Source organism: Seriola aureovittata, chromosome 17 (assembly GCF_021018895.1).
Source record: "Seriola aureovittata isolate HTS-2021-v1 ecotype China chromosome 17, ASM2101889v1, whole genome shotgun sequence".
Lineage (NCBI taxonomy): Eukaryota > Metazoa > Chordata > Actinopteri > Carangiformes > Carangidae > Seriola > Seriola aureovittata.
Window position 1 is genome coordinate 3,302,521 of NC_079380.1, and position 18,978 is coordinate 3,321,498.

Here is an 18,978-nt window from a genome sequence, read left to right on the forward strand (position 1 = left end):
AACAGCAGAATTCTCAGTTTTACTAATTTCAAAAGACAGCTTTTGAAACCATCAACCACCAAGCAAAATTACGGTTCAAACATAATTGTGCTTGGTGGTAAGTTTTTTTTGTTATGAAAATAGTTTAGTGCAAATAGTTTTAATATAAAGTTACCAGTATGAATTATAAGAACATCACCCTGACCAAATATTGGCGCCTCCCACCTGTCCAGACCCCAATAATAATAATACATGAAATTATCATTTGTATTACTATCATTGTATGTTAATATTTTGTCTATCTCCAACTCTATTTTCCTGAGGTCCTATGTATTGCTGCATAAGAATTAATGGGCAGTATATAAACACTCACAATAAATAAATAAATAGTTTATGACATGCTATAATGTGGATATAAGACAATATAAGACCCTCTCAAAACAGAAGCTCCTTTAACAATGTATAAACAATTGATGATAACACAGTGTTGTTTATCTGTATATTACACACACCAACAAATTCTTACAGTGTGTTACAAAACATTTATTAACTATACAAATCCGTCAGTGGTGGGTTTAAATCACGTTTATAAATGTTTTTGAAACTCATGAATACATGTAATTATATATAATAACAGCTACTTTACATTATGTTATCGAGTATTTTAACACGTATGGAAATACTTTAGAAATACCAAGTGTTTATATACTGCTGATAAATATTAAATATGTAAAAATAAATAAATAAATAAATAAAGCCACAACTACATCCATGACCGAAGGTACCTTTGACCACAGCTAACTGGGTCGGGGTTTTTTCTAGCTAGCTGCTAATAATTAAATGTAAATCTTGTATTTTTTTATATGACAAAACACTTTCTATCAGCATAAACGTGAAAGGTTCCCACTTTGCGACCTAAATAGCTTCATCGAACGGGAACCTCAAGGTTGTCTTTGTTTCCAAGGGACTTTATTTGTAAGGAACACCGTGTTCCGTGTCGTAAGTTTGCAATATTGGTAAGTAACACAAGCTAAATCCATCCAAAACACAGCTCGTTCTTTGTGTTAAATGATTTGCCGTCTGTTTTTGTTGAAGCCACTGGAGCTGTTTAGCAGCTAATGTACGATGTCCGGGTTATTGTAGCAGTTTTAGCTGTTTTTAACCGGTTTTTAGCGGTTTTATTTAGTTTAGCCTGGGCTCATTTGCAAACATGGAGCAGACTGCCAGCGTCAACACAGATCCTGGCCATCGCTCAGTCACTAATGGTAGGTCTGTCATCTGTCAGTAATTTCAAAGAAATATGAAATTACAAATATTGTTACGTGAATTTCGAAAAATCTTATTTATCTTCTTTTTAAAGGTCGTTGCTCTCAGTGGCGCAACTGGACTGGATTTTGGTGAGTGTTCAAAACCGAAATTCTTTTTTCAAAACCACTGAGGAAGAAGCAGAACTACAACACGACAAATAGCCTTTCAAAGTGTAACATACAAGGGGAGAAATGGCGCTGGGAATCCTCGTAATATATATTAAGTATGAGAAATCCTGAATGTGAAATTAAAGTTCAAACTGATGAAGCCCACAGCTTCCTCATAGTGTTGCATTACTATTGGCAGTAATTCTACTTTAATGTTGATTAAACAGCCTGTGTATGTGACACATTGACATAACTCAGCTTTAGACTAGTTCATCTCTCTCTGAATTTCTTGATCCAAATACTGATGGTCATGGCTTAAAAATAGTCGAAAAAAAGGATATAAGATGAAATTATTGATATGATATGAATGAAAGTTCATTTGATCCAGAAGGTGTCTCACTATTGGATTTGTTGGACCTAAAGAAACACTTTGTGGTTTGACAGTAGTGTTACAGAGTTGCACATCATCACATCCCTCACAAATTATCTTTGACCAACGTGTGCTTTTAAGTCAGAATGTGGAAACAACATGGACGCTACAAAGAAGTGGTTAAAACAACTGGTTGGTAGCTGTTTCCAGTATTTGTAACTTATCATCTGCTAATAAATAGCTTTTCTAATTGATCTAGGTCACTGTATGTAGACAGAAATGAATTGTTACAGTGTTATTCCATATTACAAATTAAATGTTTGAATTTAAGATGCAAATTTGCACCATAAATGCCAATTCTGCATTTACTTCTGTCATAATAATAATAATAATGATATATTCAGCAACATAAGATGAAAAAAAAAGTAATTATGTTTATTTTTATATTGTCTCAAAAAGTTAACTGGTGCAATCAGAAAAAATATTAACTGCCAGCATATTTACACTTATTTTTTGTGAATTAGTGCGACATACAGGGAAAATATGAGTGGAATTAGATTTGCAGTTAGATTCTAGTGTCCTCTTGTTGGGTATCAAACCTCAATACATTCTGAGTTCCAACAAGTGGTCAATCGATGTGAGCTTTTCAGTAGTTGATGCCAGTATTATATAAGAGCAGGGTGGCTGTTATCATGTTTTGTTTTTTTTTGTTTTGCATCAGATAAAATACAACAATTCAATAATAATAACATATAGACACAAAATTGTTAAATGAACACTCATTTAACACTAATGTTATTATTAGATTAGATTTGCTATCATTCAGGATGAGAGAAACATTTAGAAACATTTAGAAAAGTAGATTTCGGCAGGTGCATGAGAGTTAGTACAGGACTCGCCACTAACTTTTTCACCACCTTCCCAAAACTGTCTTAAAGCATATTTTTTATGTTTGTTGACAGACTTGGTGACGAGACAAATCATCATTCCAAGCAATCCAAATCAAATGTTTGATTTGGATCTGCAGTTGTTTTGCTGTTTTCACAAAGAGAAACCTCTCAGTCTGTGGTTGTTAGTTATTGAGGCATCTGCTTACTCTGTATTATCTTACCCTTTTTTGTTGACCTTTTCAGGTTCCTTGGATTGTGCAACAACTTTGCCTATGTGGTAATGCTGAGCGCTGCCCATGACATCCTCAAAAAACAAGAGTCAGAAAATGGCACAGCACCTGTAAGAAGGCAAATTATTATCTTTTTCATCAGTGATTGTTATTTCTAAGAGTTTTATGCTATAAAGTCTATTAATACATATAAAGCTATAAAGCAAATTATTCACTTTTCACCTATTTTTTCTTTTAATTCTAGACACCACCGACAGTGGCTGTGGATTTCCAAGGCAGGAACAGTAGCAACAGTAGCCGCTATGACTGCAATCCTGTCTCTACTGCGGTAATTGGAGATTCATAACACAATGCTGAATAACCCCCTTCAGTCTGTATGATTACAAAGGAATCAATAGTATCTCATGGTGAGGTTTTGTGAAAGACGAGACAACAGAGGTATTATGCAGGGTTTCCTCAGCTGACCTTTAACATTGGTAAAACATTTTATTACTAAACAGGTACTGAAACTAAATTGGTAATAAATATAGAAATAAAAGTACAAGAAAGGAAATTCCCCGCAGCTCTCAGTGCTGCAGAATCCCACGGTGTTGTGAGGTGAAATGCTGTTTTTGTATTTACACAAAAAGACACAAACCAAGCAGCGTTCACTATACAGACTGAATTTAGCTCTCTGTGCAGCTCAGGGTTGGGGATCTCAGGCTGTGTTAAGATTCTTCAGAATTAGTTTGAACTCTTAATGAGAGTTTTCATTCTTCTCTTCTCAGGCTGTGCTGTTAGCTGACATCCTCCCAACGCTTGTCATCAAGCTGTTTGCTCCTTTTGTAATCCACAACCTGCCTTATGGGTAAGACCATGATTATTACTTCTAACTCTGTTCATAAAAATCTCAGGCTGTGATTACTGTGACTACCATTTGATTTAAATCATGGCCTTAAGGCAGCAGAGTTTTTTCGCTCAAGCTGAGTATTTATAGGAACTAACGCTGATTATTTGAATGGGAATAACTAATGTCAATGCACTGCTAATTATTCAAGTGTTGGTTTATCTCGCCGTGCTAGTGGCTATACCCGAGAAATGACTTCATTCATTCATCGACTAATAGTTTCCATTTGTTTCCACTTTGCTGTTGTTTGTATCACTGTTAAGCTGCCATCAGGAAACTCAACAGTTTCTTGGTACTGGTGGCCCAGATGTTTGTGTCTTCAAGTTTCTTTATAGGCTTTTACTTTGAAAGATGTGCAGGATGTGTTGAGTTTTAATGGATTTGCAACATGAAGCCACTTTCTAGCTCTTTTAGTGGCCTCTGTTTGTCAATGCTGGACAATTGTCCATGTTTTTAATAGCAGCTGTTTTTTTATTTCTATTTACAGTGCACACAGACTGGTTGACTGTTAGAAATGTCACTGCATGTGGCTTATATACAGTGCAGTCTGTAAATACTTACACAGTGACTTTTTAACAGGGCAAAATAAATATTGTTGTACCAATATAAGAGGGAGACTGAAGCGCTCTATGCTTGAGTGATGACACTCATACTGCACATGCTCAGTCAGACTCCCCCTCCTCCCAGTAGAAGACAATAAATGCTGCTCCATTGATTGAAAAATTGTTTTAAATGTGTGAAAGTAATTGACATATTCCTGTCAAAATGTTCTGACCTTTTTATGAATTAATCAAAACCTACTTAGTTTGAATCATTGTTTTCTTGGCTTCTTAGTGACATGGTGAGCACGTGTCGAGGCCTGTGTGTCTGGGACAAGTTATTGTATCCGTCCCCAAGCTAAGCAGCCAGATCAAGACAGACCACGCAATAATGTGCAGCTAATTTTGTCCCATAGCGCATGTTGGAGCCATATTAAGAGTTTTGGGGTTAAACAAGAAACATCTGTAGATCTGTGGATGCAGTGTTTTAAACTTGATTTTGAATTATATTAATTTGACTTATGAAATACTAATATTAGTTTGAGTAAGCTGGCCATAAAGGCCCTTAAGCAAAATATGGATGATGTGTGTGACCTGTGTAGGTGCTGATTACCTCACATGTTCCCGCTGTGTATCCTCTGCTCTAGCAGCCTATAAGTAGGTTTTTGGATTTGGATAACAAAAGTTTTCTGACCAAGCTCGTGATTAATCACATCAAAATCCTGCTTTGATCGTTATTTTCTTTTGGAAAGTCAACCTGAGTGTATTATTTAATAAAATCCCATTTCAGTTATTGAAATTATTATACATCCGTGCGTGCTTTATAAGTGTGTATGTCGGTCAATAAACGACAATTAAACCTGCAAGGATGACTGGACATTGATTCTGTCTTTTTGGGTCTGCGTAAAGACAACTGGCTGCCCCTCCTGTGCAAGTAATGGCAATATGGGAAATTGGATGAACAATGAAAATTGCTATTACAGATATATATTACTAAATAACATAAATAACATTGCATATTTTCATAATACTGAGCATATTGAGACAAACAGCAGGGAAATTTAAAGTATTCTTAAAATGTGTTATGCAACTGTCCCTGACTTCTGTCCCTAGGGTTGGGGTCAGTTGAAACATCTGAATTCTTCCATTCAAATAAATATTGTGAATGATATGTCATATGTATATATGATGTAAGTTTGGTTGGTCTAGTCTAAACAGTCTGTGACTTACTGAGAGAGATGCAACTGTGCAGTGTTGCAACCGTCCCCGGTCCCCCCCTAAACATGGTTATTTAATGTTTTTGTTCTACCTGCACATTTTGTTCACAAATGTCTGTTTTTAATTCTAGTGTCAGAGTGTTGTTCTGTGTCATCGTGGCAGCTGCAAGTTTCCTCCTTGTGTCTTTATCGACTGCCGTCTGGATCAGCATTCTAGGTAAATAGCCACCATTTTTGTTTTACAGAGCAATCATTAGTTTAGGTTCTAGCTTTTATCTCAATTAGTGGTGGAACTCAACAACTCAGATGACAGATTAGCTGCAGCATAAAAAGTCTTTTGCCGCGATTAAATTTCCTGCTGTCTTATCTGGATGACGGCAGCTGCGGCGGTTCCACAGAAACGTGATACTATTTTAGTCTTATCATGACCCGCTGCTGGAAATATTCATCGCCATGCTTTATCACCTGATCAGTAAAATATGTTCAAATTCATGTATTTACATTTGAGCTGTCAAGCGATGTAGAAAATGAATCTAATTTATTACATGCATTTTGATGAATTAATCTAAATGAGTCGACGATATCGGAGAAGCATGTAAAAATATTTCAATTCAAATGGATTTTGGTAAATGAGTAAATTAATTATTAGACATTATAAACTAAAGGTCAGCATCTCTTTTATTTCATTTTTCCCCACTGTTCCTATGCAATAATGTCCATAAATATGACCCAATGAAGAAATAAAAATCTGAAATATGTCAGCAAGAACAAGTATCTCATTTTATTCATGACATTGTAATGAATGTTAATGCGTCTTATTTTAGATGCCAAAAAAAACCAAAGCTAAAATTAGGCCACTATAGACCAAGAGTAATATATAGTGGAGTTTATGACAGATGTTTGTGGGCCTGGGCAGACAGCTGTAGATGGGTCGCTGCATGAGTTAACCACCGGTGCAGTGGGCAATCCTCCATGCTGATACTGAGGCTCAGAGCCCTTATAGGCCCTGTTACTTCTGAATCTGGAGCCTGAAACCAGCAGCTGGAGGCTCCTCTTTCTTCTTTGCTGGCTCCTCAAAAGGCCCTGGAGTGGCTCGGCAGGCCATTGCAATCCATTTAACTATTGAGCCGGTTAATCTGTCACAGATATACTAACTCAGTCTGTGTCTGAACTCGCTCAAAGCTCTGTGCTAAGCGTTTTGCATTGAGATGATATCTCAGGCTTGAACTGCTCCACTCCTGTGGTGAGGTTTTAACATAAGCCCTAGATAGGTTTCTTGACTCACCTGCACATCCACTTGATAAACAAACAATAAACAATGCAATTGTAATGTTTTATGTGTGTGAATATGTAAATCAAATCAAATAGTATGAAAATTCCTTACTGAAGGAATTACACAGAACCGTGCTTCTACCAACATTTCCATCGGGGTGTTTATTGAATTAAAAAAATTCAGATTTTCCATTCACTGAGCCAAGCATCATGTTTAAAAAGCTTATGTGGACGGATGTATTTATGTTCAAATTGTGCTATATGCAGTGAAGTATGGGGTCAAAGGGCATCAAAGAGTGTGATGTCATTTTTCTATAAGTATTAATAGAAATTAATACATTATTATGCCAAACTTAATTGACATATATTTTTGTTTGATACTCAACAGTATTTATCAAAAGAATCTAATTAGCTGTAACGAAGCGTTCACTTACCGACAGAATGTTTTTATTGCATCATGCATGACATAAGGCGACTTGATGCTGAGGTCCATCAGAGGTCAGAGTCCAGTTAGTCAGTCCACACTGATGACATGGACCCTGCAGGGCCCGGTGATTCAACAGCAGCACAAATTGCATCCTCCAAAATTATAATCCATTTGAATCACCTCTTTTTTTAATTCATTTTTTTTTTATTGTGTTATTTCATGATGCATTCAAGTAGTGTGATGGCTTATTGGTTTTTTCCATCCAAGGATAAGACTCAGTTGTAACCAAAAGTAATGAATCTGATTTAAAATAGATAATGCAGACGCAATTGAGGACCAATGAAGTAAATCAAACCATTGGCATAAAATAATAATGATGATAATGAATAAAATAGAAAACAGAAAAATCAAACCAATCCAAATAGAAAACAAAAAGTTGAGGTGTACCTGCGTGATACTCAAATCCCTTCATAAAAAGGGGGTTACGAGAAAAAGACATAAACAAATGACATTATACAAATGAATGCATGGAGGATAAATGATTGAGGTGTGATTTCACAACTACATTTATTAAATACACAGAATCACACAAGAATAACTGCCCTGAGATCATTCATTTTCTGTTCTTCATGAACATTTTAAAAGCATCTCTGTCTGTCCTTACTTCACTCACTCGGATTGTCTCTGTCTCTGTTTGCAGGAGTGATCTTCGCCAGTATCAGCGCTGGACTGGGAGAACTGTCCTTCCTCTCTCTCACTGTCTTCTTCACCAGGTAAACACTTTTTCCATTGTTCCGACTTAACAAAATGACAGAATGTGGAGTAACATATAGACTGTGAATACAAAAGGGCTCGAACAGCGGGACATTACACAACACTTTTCACAACTTGACTTCATGTCCTGCCATCCAGGAAAAGTTTTGTTATTGCTCTGTGATGCGTTTGTGTACATCTGCCTGGAAAGGAAAAAATAGGCCAATAGTTTAAATGACAGAAAGTAAAAGGTTTAGTCAGTTTGACTCGGTATCTCACAATTATGACTTACTATCTTCAAATTTTGACTTAACGTAAGGGTTTTTATTTTTATCCTTTCTGACTTTTTATCCGTTTGTTTCTTTTTGTGTCAGAAGTAAGATTAATAATAATGATAACTTGTATTTATACAGCACTTTTCTTACCAAAGTTACTAAGTGCTTCACAGAAAAATCAAGCCGGATAAAAGAAAAGGTCAAATGGGCTTCCATAGTCCGTGAGCAGGGGCTGTTTTCCTTATTGGGAATTTTGAGAAGAATATCTAACATCCTTGATTTCAGAATTGCGCCAGTAAATGTTTGTCACCCTTGACTCTGAAATCCCTGATTTTAGAGCTTCCTTGAATGCATCTTCAAGGAGGGGGCTCCTTGAAACCGCAATGCTACTTCACAGTAAATGATTCTATCTGAAACAAACTTCAATTCCTGGAAAATAATTGTATTATCTCTGTGTCATTACCATGAACCAAAATTAGAAAAAATTAGCAATGATATCAAGCAGCAGCAGCAGCAGCAGCAGCAGATCTAACAACCCATGTGTGTGTGTTTCTCATGTTTTTGTAATTGCTGGTTATTGAATATAGAATGATTTGTCTTACAACAATATGTAGTTTAGATTGTGACCAGTGGTTTTGTGCCTGTCACAGGGATGTACTGGGAGGTTGGGGCTCAGGTACTGGTGGTGCTGGTGTTGCTGGAGCCTTCCTCTACTCAGGCTTCACCCAGATTGGCCTGTCACCCCAGATCACACTTCTCATCATGCTGGTGGTCCCATTCGCCATGTTGATTAGGTAAGAATGTCATTGGTTGTCATTTACAATGTATTTCAGGTGAGGTGGCCCACCTCTTCTTATATAAAGACAACCCTTACGAGCATCAGGAAAAATGTATAATGGTTTTTGAAAATGAAGCATTAACCCTCAGGGGAAAAGAGCAGAGGTGCTATTTCACACTGTAAATGCCAATTAAATGGCATTTGCACTGTGGAATATGACTGTAGTTTAGGCCGTCTCCAGCTAACTAAATGAGTGAAGAGATAAGATGCATCAGGATCTGGACGGCTGACATCTTCTGCCTCTGCCTTTGCCTGCAGTTTCTTGGGGGGGGGGGGCATCCTGGAGAATAATAACCGTGTGTTTAGGATGGATGTTATGGATTTAGATTTAGAAATATATTTACTGACTCTGCAAAAGATTAAATCAACCATCATATGCAATTAAAATGAATTATAAATATGTTGTACAGCAGACAGTGGTTTAACATGCTGGTCATTTTTCCCTTCCATATATTTACCTATTCTCAGTTCAACCAGGCTGAAACCGGCTCTGTGAAGCCCTAGTGTTAGGTCACAGTGGTGCTTAGAGCTAAATGCTTAGCATGCTAACATATTTTGTGGTTTAAAAAGAAGATATAAGCATGTGAGCAAACTGTTAACTAAACATACAACTGTTTTATTAGTTCAGCAGCTGTGCAGGAACACGTTACTCAGCCTGAAGCACATTTCCCATGATGCCCCACATATTTTAACCTGGTTCATAGTAGCCCATAATACATGATACATTGTGCACCAAGATACAATAATACCACGACCTCACAGTGACAATGCTAACATGCAGATTTTTTGAATAATGTTCTATATCTTCTTCACCATCTTAGTTTAGCAAGTTAGCACAAAACACAAAGTACAGCTGAGACTGACGGGCACGTCATTAGAAACCAAAGTATTTGACCTGATGGTGGTTCTAGATATAATATAATATATTATAATATATTATGTGTGATGCTGATGTTTTCTGTTCATCTTTCAGTCATAGATCTCCTCTTTTTTTTCTTATATCATGAGTTGCTTACTCATAACATTATTGAGATTTTGTGTCCTGGTTTGTATTTTTTTGCTTACACCAACATGTTGACCTTCTCCTTGTCTCACCATCCACCACCAGCTATTTCATCCTGCTGGTTCCTCCACCTTCATTCCCTCAGTGGAGAAGCAGGACGATGGAGTATACAGCTGTGGGCTCAGAGGAGAGACAGCGGCTGGTGGATGATTCAGATCAAGAGCAGCAGGAGAAATCAACCCCAGGTATATGTCACAAACTCTCATCACAAATCATAAATAAGTATAAGTAAAAATATTTTTATATCAGAAAATCCAGTTAAAGCAGGATTTTCTGAACTGCACTCAGTTATTTTGTTGGTTGGTGAGTAGACTAATCTAACACCAAGGTTTTATATTAACTGCAACTGTGCAGTAAATTTATTTGGAAGGCCTTAATAAATTTTTTTCCATTTAAACGTGAGTGAGAGAAGTTTATTTTTAATATTGGTTTTCAGTGGTTAAAGGGAGATTTTGCAACAGAAAACATGGTGAGATGTGAGGTCAGATGACCTCAGTGGCTCCAGCTGTTTTATCTTGGTTTGGTTAGAGGATCTTGTCAGTCATTCAGATATACACTGAGTCACTTCTCAGTTTATCAAGACACCCAGCTAAAACTAATGCAGTCTGTTTCAACAGTCATGCAATTAATCCCACCTTCTTGACAGTAATAATGTCCAGTTTTTTTGCAGCTGGTTTAGAGACATGTTGGAGGCTGCAGTTTGTGGTGCTGCTGAATTATATAAGGTGTCTCTGTTATTTTGTCCACCATCCACCATTTTCTATTCTTAGGCTCTTATTAGCCGTCCTGTCCTGGTAGATAAAATCACTTGAGTTAATCTTATATTAGCCTTATTTCTCCCTTGTCAAACTAACTTTTGGCCACAACCCATGTGAGTTGGGGACTAGAAGCTTCTCTGCACGGCTGCCTAGCTAATGTCTACCTGATAGTCTGCATGTGAGGTGTTCAGGGAATCAGTAAATTATAGCTACAGAAAATACCCTGGGTTACAATCTCACCACCATCATCAAAATAACAAATGAGGGAAGATCTTTTGGAGGAATGGTGTTCATCCCTCCAGTAGAGTCCCTGAGACTTGTAGAGTCAAAGCCATGGAGCACTGCAGCTGCTCTGGCTGCACGCGGTAGAACAACATCTTACTAAGACACTGGACCTGGACCATGTCTTGCGTCCGGAGCAAAGGGTGTCTTTGTTAATCTCAAACCGACGCAGTTTCCATTTTCACGCTCAGCACACACGTTGTTCAAATAGCAAATATACTTGCGCCCATCTGAGCCGCATTATCAAGATAGTAACATGTGTCTAAATAGGTGGGTGCACAATACACTGAACTGCACACTGAGGTCTGTTTCCAGAGAAGCGTCCTTTCTTACTATTTGACAAGTCCTCCGTTGTAATAGCAATCCCCAAGGAGCGAGCACACCTGGCTTTTAAAGGAAATGGGAGATGGCACCCTGGTTGGTTCATTGCACGTTGGAAGTTCCCATACACTCCATAAGACAGTGGGTTCTAACTTTTCTTGTTATCAACGGCTCGTATAAATGGGGTTTAAGAGGTGAATGTGAATATGTGGCTCTCAGCGACTGACGCAATAAAAGGCCTGTTGTGATTTCTGTATTTTTCACGATCTCTTGTCTGCTCCTTGCTTGACCCACATCAAAGCCATCTTCCTTGGCAATCTAATAGATCCATATAAACCGTTTCACAGGTCCGGATGACGGTTTATGATGATGACACATTGTTCACCGGCTGACAGCCAATGGTTGTACATCATTATATTTATGTCAATTTTTGTTCAAATAGAAAAAAAAAACATTAATTTAATTAATTTGATAACAAACAAACAAAAAAATAGAGCCCCACATGTTAATTTTTCCTTTAATTTGTCACCAGTCTGTACATGGATGGTGAAGTGACCAGACAACCAGAACACTTCTCTTTTACAAATGAGGGTGAACCTGCTGTTTCTGAATTAGTGTGTCTATATGACACACTCCACAATGAAGCCACACATCTGTAATTTTGAATTTAAAGGAGGCAGCTGATTGTCCACTCTCACAGCACTGCACTGTTTCTCTGAAAGTGTCATTTGAAAGTCATGCTGTTGAATAACTACAGACCATGTTTTCTTCCCCCTGATTGTAGCAGATGACAGGAGCACTGGACCTCTCACCTTCACAGAGAAACTGCATGTCAGCAGAGTAAGTTTACTCTTTATTGAATGTCAGACCTGAGTATTTGAGTATTTGTGTGGTTACATGATTATTCCTCTTGATTCCTGGGAGCAGGGTTTGCTGAAGTTTGTGTTTCCCCTGGGGCTGGTTTACTTTGCAGAGTACTTCATCAACCAGGGCTTGGTAAGTTCTATGGTGCCATCTGCCATCATATTGATCTTACTGCATGTTGTCAAAACCTCCTTCTGCTTTAGGCTGTCCGGAGATATGATGTATAATTTTCATGTATTGGGAGCCCATTTCAAACATTTAAAAACATTGCAGCTGATAATATAATAATGCAAATGTTTCCTTCTCCAGATGGAGCTCCTGTATTTCCCAAACTTTTTCCTGTCCCACGCAGAGCAGTATCGCTGGTCAGTTAACCTCACTGGATTAGTATTCTCAAGGAATTACTTTATTTAAATTGTCTAAGGATGTAGACTTGAGTTTGTTTATTATTTGTGTGTGTGCTCAGGTACCAGACGCTGTACCAGGTAGGTGTGTTCGTGTCTCGATCCTCCCTGTGCTGTGTGAAGATCAGGAAAGTGTGGGCTCTCTCTTTGCTACAGGTGAGAAATAGAGTTTTTTTTTTGTTTTTTTTTTAACAATTATATTGTCAACAAAATGTGAAGCTGTCTGGATTACATTTTTTGTAAAATGAGCATATTTGCAAAATGTTCAATGACAACATTTTTAGTTGGATATTCCTTTAATTCTGATCATGCATAAAGCATAATCTAGTTGCCAAGTTCTATATAACCACTGTGTGAGCAGATAGTCAACTATCAGTCTATTATTATTATTATTATTATTGTTATTAGTCTTATTGTTATTATTACTAGGTTAAGAAGGGTATGTTAAAGCACTTGAAAGTGGAAAACAATTTCCTAGTGTCTGTAGCAGAGCTGATCTTGTCATGGAAAAATGCTGTTTTTGTGGCAGTTAAACTGATCTACACCATTTATGTTGTTGTTAACATCTTAATTATTTCTGCTGAATTTGAATGCAAGGTGCTCTTGAAGTTGAAATGTAGACACAAGGACAGTAAAATGTCCAAAACAAAGATCCCAAAAAGGGAGTAAAACGCACAGCGGTTTCAACCACTACAGGGTCTTCCTCAGGGCATGGTTGGAAAAGGGAAGTTTAACTCTGATATGCCCTAACAAAATGAAGGCATTTTAATTGTATCCTTAGCTCTGTGCGAGTGTACCTGAAGTCAGCCCAGAAGCTTCATAATGAACTGAAAATATTTAACTATTTCAAATGGATAAAAACTTATTTCATTGTAGAGCTGTGAGCAGTGCATTGACTCACTCAACCCCTTGTTGCACCACTCAGGGAAGTGAGATCTTATCACAAGAGGGAGAGACACATTTTAAAGCCAAGTGTGAACTGACGTATGTAGAGCGGACCACTTGTGATCGGATCACCTGAGACGCATGTTAATACTAGGTCTGAACAGGGCCTTAGTGGCAAATATCAAGTATATATCAGCTTTAAAACAGAATATTGATTCCTCAGCTAAAATAAAAACAGGTACAGTGATAACCCACAGCGATCGGTACATACAGATATGTTTGAAATCTGTATTTCAAAGAAGAACTTCAGAGCTTCGTGATTTCAGATTACTTGCCAAAGAGCTGCATTTGATAAGGTGTCACATTCCTCGTGACTGCTGACCCATCAGTGCAGTCTGTCTTGTATGAAAGTGCTGATTGCCGGGTTCTCTGTTTCTCCATCTGCCCTCCTCTCTGACCTCCACAGGTGGTGAATGCGGTGTTGCTCCTGTTCGCAGTACGTTACCAGTTCCTGCCCAGTGCCTGGCTGGTGTTTGTTATTGTCCTCTATGAGGGTCTGCTGGGTGGAGCTGCGTATGTCAACACCTTCTACTTCATCAGCAAAGAGGTCAGGTCAACGTTCTGTCGGATGGGTTGTTATTCTGTGTGTGAAAAGCAGCTGGACTGAACTGAAACTTTTCATGTAGCTCCATCATCAGATGAAAAATTCAGTTTGTCCAGTTCTTTGGTTTATGACAAAAACATTTACAAAACTAATGACATCACCTTCAGCCTCAGTAGTTGAGCTAATGTTAGCATGCTAACACTAAGACGTTGAACATAGTAAATATTACCTGTTAAACATCAGCATGTTAGGATTGTCGTTGTGAACTTAATAACAGGACTTCAAACTTTTGGTTTGATACTATCGAGGATGGAAAAATGTTGTATCGTTTAATACCAAATTTTGATATCTAAGGAGTAAATGAGTAAATCTCATCAGCATCACTGAGCCAATCAGCATGCAGCATGCTCAGACCAAGATCTAATAATGCTGGTGATTGGCAGTTTTTTTATTTATTTATTCTTTTTACACAAACACATTTCAATCAATCAGACTTTATTTGTATAGCACTTTTCATACAAATAATGCAACATAAAGTGCTTTACAGAATAAAAGCACACACACACACAGAGAACAATAAATAACCAAGTAAATATATAAAAACAATAGAAATAAGACAATAATAACAGGAAACGCTGAAGACTGGAAACCAAAGACAGTGATAGTGATAAAGATAAAATAATAAAATGCTAAAACCTGAGAGATGTATTAAAGTGAGAAAACCAGAAATAAAAAGTTGAATATTAAAAATAAAATAAAATAATGACAAAATAGTAAAGATAAAATTATAAGAGGAGATGTTTGGAAGTGAGTAAAAACAGAAATAAAAGTAGAAATAGAATAAATAACCAGAAATAAAAGTAAGGTATTAAAAGGAAAACAATCCAGAAAGTAATCATACAATAAAATAAAGAACAAACCTGTAAACAAATATATATATAAATAAATTGAAAGATAAAAAAAATTACTAATAAATAAAATTAAATGAAAAGCCAAACTAAAAATGTTGGCAAAGCCAGACAAGTTTCCTTTTAAAAATATGCCTAAAAATAAAACTTATGTCAAACTAAAATTTGTATTTTAATTTTTCTTATTGTTGAAATGGATTTGATAAACTTTGATTCAAAAGTATCATTAAGAATCAGTATCGAAGTCAAGGTATCTGTATCAGAACTGATACCCCGCCCTAGTATTGGTAATTCCTTGTTGCCCAAAATGTTTTGAGTATGAACTTTTTTATTATTATTTGAAACTAAGACATTATTTGAACACGCTTCTAATAAGGTTTTAATTACAGTTCATCACAATTCATCTTTTGTCTGCCTTCAGTTATGTTTAATTCTGTCCACACTTTACTTTAGACAAAGGTTTGCTTCACTAAAAAGGATTTCTGCTTGTATGTTAATGTAGCCTCTGATGAGCTGAATTATACAGTTAGTTAACAGTTTAACAGTTGGTCCCGACCGAGTAATTTGATTGGACGAGAGACATTCCATAAGTGCTGATATAGAGCACAACAGCCCTGGACTTTTAACTACGTGTATCACTCACTTCACAGGTGTTCCAATAACTGTTAATCAGCGTTACATTAACGGTGGTTTATTTGTCTTAAATTGTAACAAACTTTGCAAAGATGAAAATATTTCCAGAAGTAACATTTGAATCAAATGATGTATGACCATCAGAAGAGGATGAAGGGAAGAAGCTTGGATACTTCAGCGCACACTTGCAGTAATGTGTAGACAAAGTAACAAGCTAGTGTGCACTGTGCAGGTCAGGAAAATGTTTGTGTTGCTTAGCAACAGTCCAATACCATTCCAGTTGGGGAACTATTTGTACTGGAGTAGCCGAATAAATGATAAAATAAACAAACAAATCATAATTTGTTGTCGCTTATTTAACTAATATGGTGCTCGTATAACTTGTATAAACGTTGTCTTGGATACTCGGCCAAGTACCAAAGACAATCACAGCCGTGCTGATATTCAGTACGAGATCACAACCTCTCGTGTCATATTGCTTAATTAGCAGTGTGCTGCTAATTTGAAGCTGTGTTGTTTCTCAGTTTACATTAAGTATCTGACGTCTCTCTTCTGTCCCACAGACTGAAGACAGACAGAGGGAGTTTGCCATGGCTGCTGCCAGTGTAGGAGACAGTCTGGGCATAGCTCTGGCTGGAGTCGCTGCTTTCCCCATCCACAGATATTTCTGTTCGCTCTGACCCCGCCCACACACTGACCAGCAGGATGAATAAGAGAGACGTGGGTGTCTTCCATTTAAGGGATGTTTTTTGATCAGAAATGAAAAAAGCAGACTCTACTCCTACGTAACATTGACTCTCTCAAACTGTATTAAATGTGGATTCCTAATCACCATGAGTGAGCCAGAGAGACGAGGACTCACTTACCAGCTTGTCCTTTTCACCACCTCCCAAGGATCAACCAATGCAGCTTTTTGAGGTACATGTTGAATCATCCTTTGAGTAGGTGTGATCACAGTGGTTTGCCATAGAATAGGAAGCCAGGGTAAGGTCCCATATAATGCTCATTTTCAAGCTCATACTTTTATTTGGTACTACTAGAAAAGGTTTACACATGTTGGAGGTTTGCTGGTTTGCACAAACTGCACTGACAGCCTGTTTCACAGCTGCACAAGAAAAGCCTTATAGTGGCTCAGTGGTGAAAAGATGTAATTAGGCAAAATGAAGAAATTTAGTATGAATCACACACATCTCAAAGAAACAAAATATATGACACAATCATAATATATTTAATATATATATACATTATATATTTCAATAGTGTTTTCTGCACAAGCGTGTTTGTGAATGACAAGACACAGTGAAGTATGTCATTTTCAATAATTACGCCTACTGTATCTTTATCTCGTCTTATACTTTAAATGATTCCTGTAGCTGACAGCAACAACTAATTCTAAACTGGCCAACCACCAGACTACAGCATAAAAACAATAGTTTTACTGATCTCACTTATCTTTTTTTTCTTATAATAATGACGTATTCAAATTGACAAGTGTGTGTTAAACTTTCGCTGCCTTTCAGAGCTTCATTATATAAAATGACCCAAAGCAACTGAGACAAAACTGTTACAGTAAAATGGTCGGTGGTCAAGATGTGACAATATTATACAATATGTGTGATGATAATTAGACATTTGAAATGTTTTGTGCTGACTGTGGTGGAGTTATGTGATCACAGTTATACCATTATTACATGTTGATTCTGGGACTAAACTCATAATATGATATAATATAATATAATATAATATAATATAATAATAATTGAAATAATGTGTAATAATAATTCATTTGTAAAATTCCTCCAGGGGTTAGAAGCTCCCTTGTAAATGAAAATGTAAAAATGTTTTATGATGCCCTCTGTGCTCATAGAGCAAGGTTCAATCAGGTTATTGCTTAACTAACTCACCTATGTTGTTGCCTTTTAGTCACTGCTACTATAACACAGGCCATGACTAAAGTGACCAGAAAAGTCCTTTACTGTTTCTACCAAAGTTTCTACCAAAATGTGGCTTAGCAATTTATATTTTATGCACTGTAACAATCTGGAAAACAGGACAATGACCAGAGGTTTAAAATTATAATTATTTTAAAATTATAACAAGTCAGGAAAAGGGTTTTTTAACAAAAGATACATAACAGTATGTCTGTCATGACTGTTAACATCACCAGGGCATTTTGCCTTTGTTCTGCACTTTGTTGTGAGTTCTTCTTCTTTGCTCCAAAAATCTTAGTACTCCTGCTTTGTCAAAGTAATTAAATTTAAGTTTTAAAATGTGATTTTACAATCCAACAAAGTTGTGTTTCATTTACGAAAAAAAACGTTTTCTCTTAAAGATGTCTCACCAATGTGCACATTCCTACTGAAATTTTTGAAGACCATTATTTAATATGATACTGCTGCTGTTCAATTGTCATAACTTTGTTACAGTTTGATCTCATGTTATAAGCATGTACTTGTTTGAATAACTTTAACTAAGCTTTAACTACATAAGCTGTAACTGCATAATTGAGGAGGAAAAAACATTAAAACGCGTAATTGTCTTGTAAAATAAAACATGTATACAGTTTGAAGTACATTTGAAAATGAGGTCTTTATTATAAAGATATACAATAGAATACTTTGATTGTACTGTGATTGATGCTTCTGCTCAGTTGAAATTACGTCAAAGTGAACAATGAAATATGTCCATTAGATACCTAAATCATCTTCAAATGATGTGCTTTGTTTGACCAACAGCTCAAAACCACAAAATGTTCGGTTTACTATTACATAAGTGAGAAAATGAGCAGACACAGAAAAACAGGAAAACGAAGGAATAGTATTTTTGCTAGAAATATGAGAAATGATTAATCAGTTATTAAAATTGGTGAATAACTTTCTGTTTAATTGACTAATTGATGAATTAACTTGTTTCTTCGCCCCAAGTTTTCTTGTAAACTCATAGTTGAGCTTGATTTTGGTGAGGTTACACAGGTACAAATGAACATTTGTGTTGCGTTGGTGATATTAAAGAAATCCTCCCGATATTAAAATACTCAAATAATGATAATGATTAGTAATTTGTGCCAGATTCATTTTTTCCAAATATAAAAAGTCACTCTTAAAAATCTTAAAATTTTATCTTACGCCATTTGCCTTATTTTAAAAATCCAGAATGTAAGAATAT

The 18,978-nt window shown here is 36.5% G+C and overlaps 1 protein-coding gene across 2 annotated transcripts; it reads left to right on the forward strand.

Annotated features, from left to right (window-relative positions):
* Positions 1–778: 778 nt before the first annotated feature.
* Positions 779–18,429, forward strand: cln3 (CLN3 lysosomal/endosomal transmembrane protein, battenin). 2 transcript variants are annotated; one of them, XM_056402401.1, is made up of 15 exons: positions 779–1,244; positions 1,340–1,376; positions 2,898–2,994; positions 3,129–3,212; positions 3,652–3,731; positions 5,658–5,743; positions 7,926–7,998; positions 8,904–9,047; positions 10,200–10,339; positions 12,303–12,355; positions 12,443–12,511; positions 12,689–12,744; positions 12,846–12,939; positions 14,135–14,275; positions 16,377–18,429. In XM_056402401.1, the coding sequence occupies exons 1-15, from the start codon at positions 1,190–1,192 to the stop codon at positions 16,491–16,493; spliced, it is 1,326 nt and encodes a 441-aa protein (XP_056258376.1). In that variant the 5' UTR covers positions 779–1,189; the 3' UTR covers positions 16,494–18,429. The 2 variants fall into 2 exon arrangements, with proteins under 2 accessions (XP_056258376.1, XP_056258375.1); XM_056402400.1 differs by having other exon boundaries at positions 781–1,244; positions 12,300–12,355.
* Positions 18,430–18,978: the final 549 nt, after the last annotated feature.

What these genes read in the sequence shown, in the direction of transcription:
- cln3 (XM_056402400.1), top strand. Translation starts at nt 1,190, where the DNA reads ATGGAGCAGACTGCCAGCGTCAACACAGATCCTGGCCATCGCTCAGTC. An exon ending in GCAGGAGAAATCAACCCCAG is followed by an intron (nt 10,340 to 12,299) that starts GTATATGTCACA and finishes CCCTGATTGTAG; the next exon opens with CAGATGACAGGAGCACTGGA. An exon ending in AGAAACTGCATGTCAGCAGA is followed by an intron (nt 12,356 to 12,442) that starts GTAAGTTTACTC and finishes TCCTGGGAGCAG; the next exon opens with GGTTTGCTGAAGTTTGTGTT.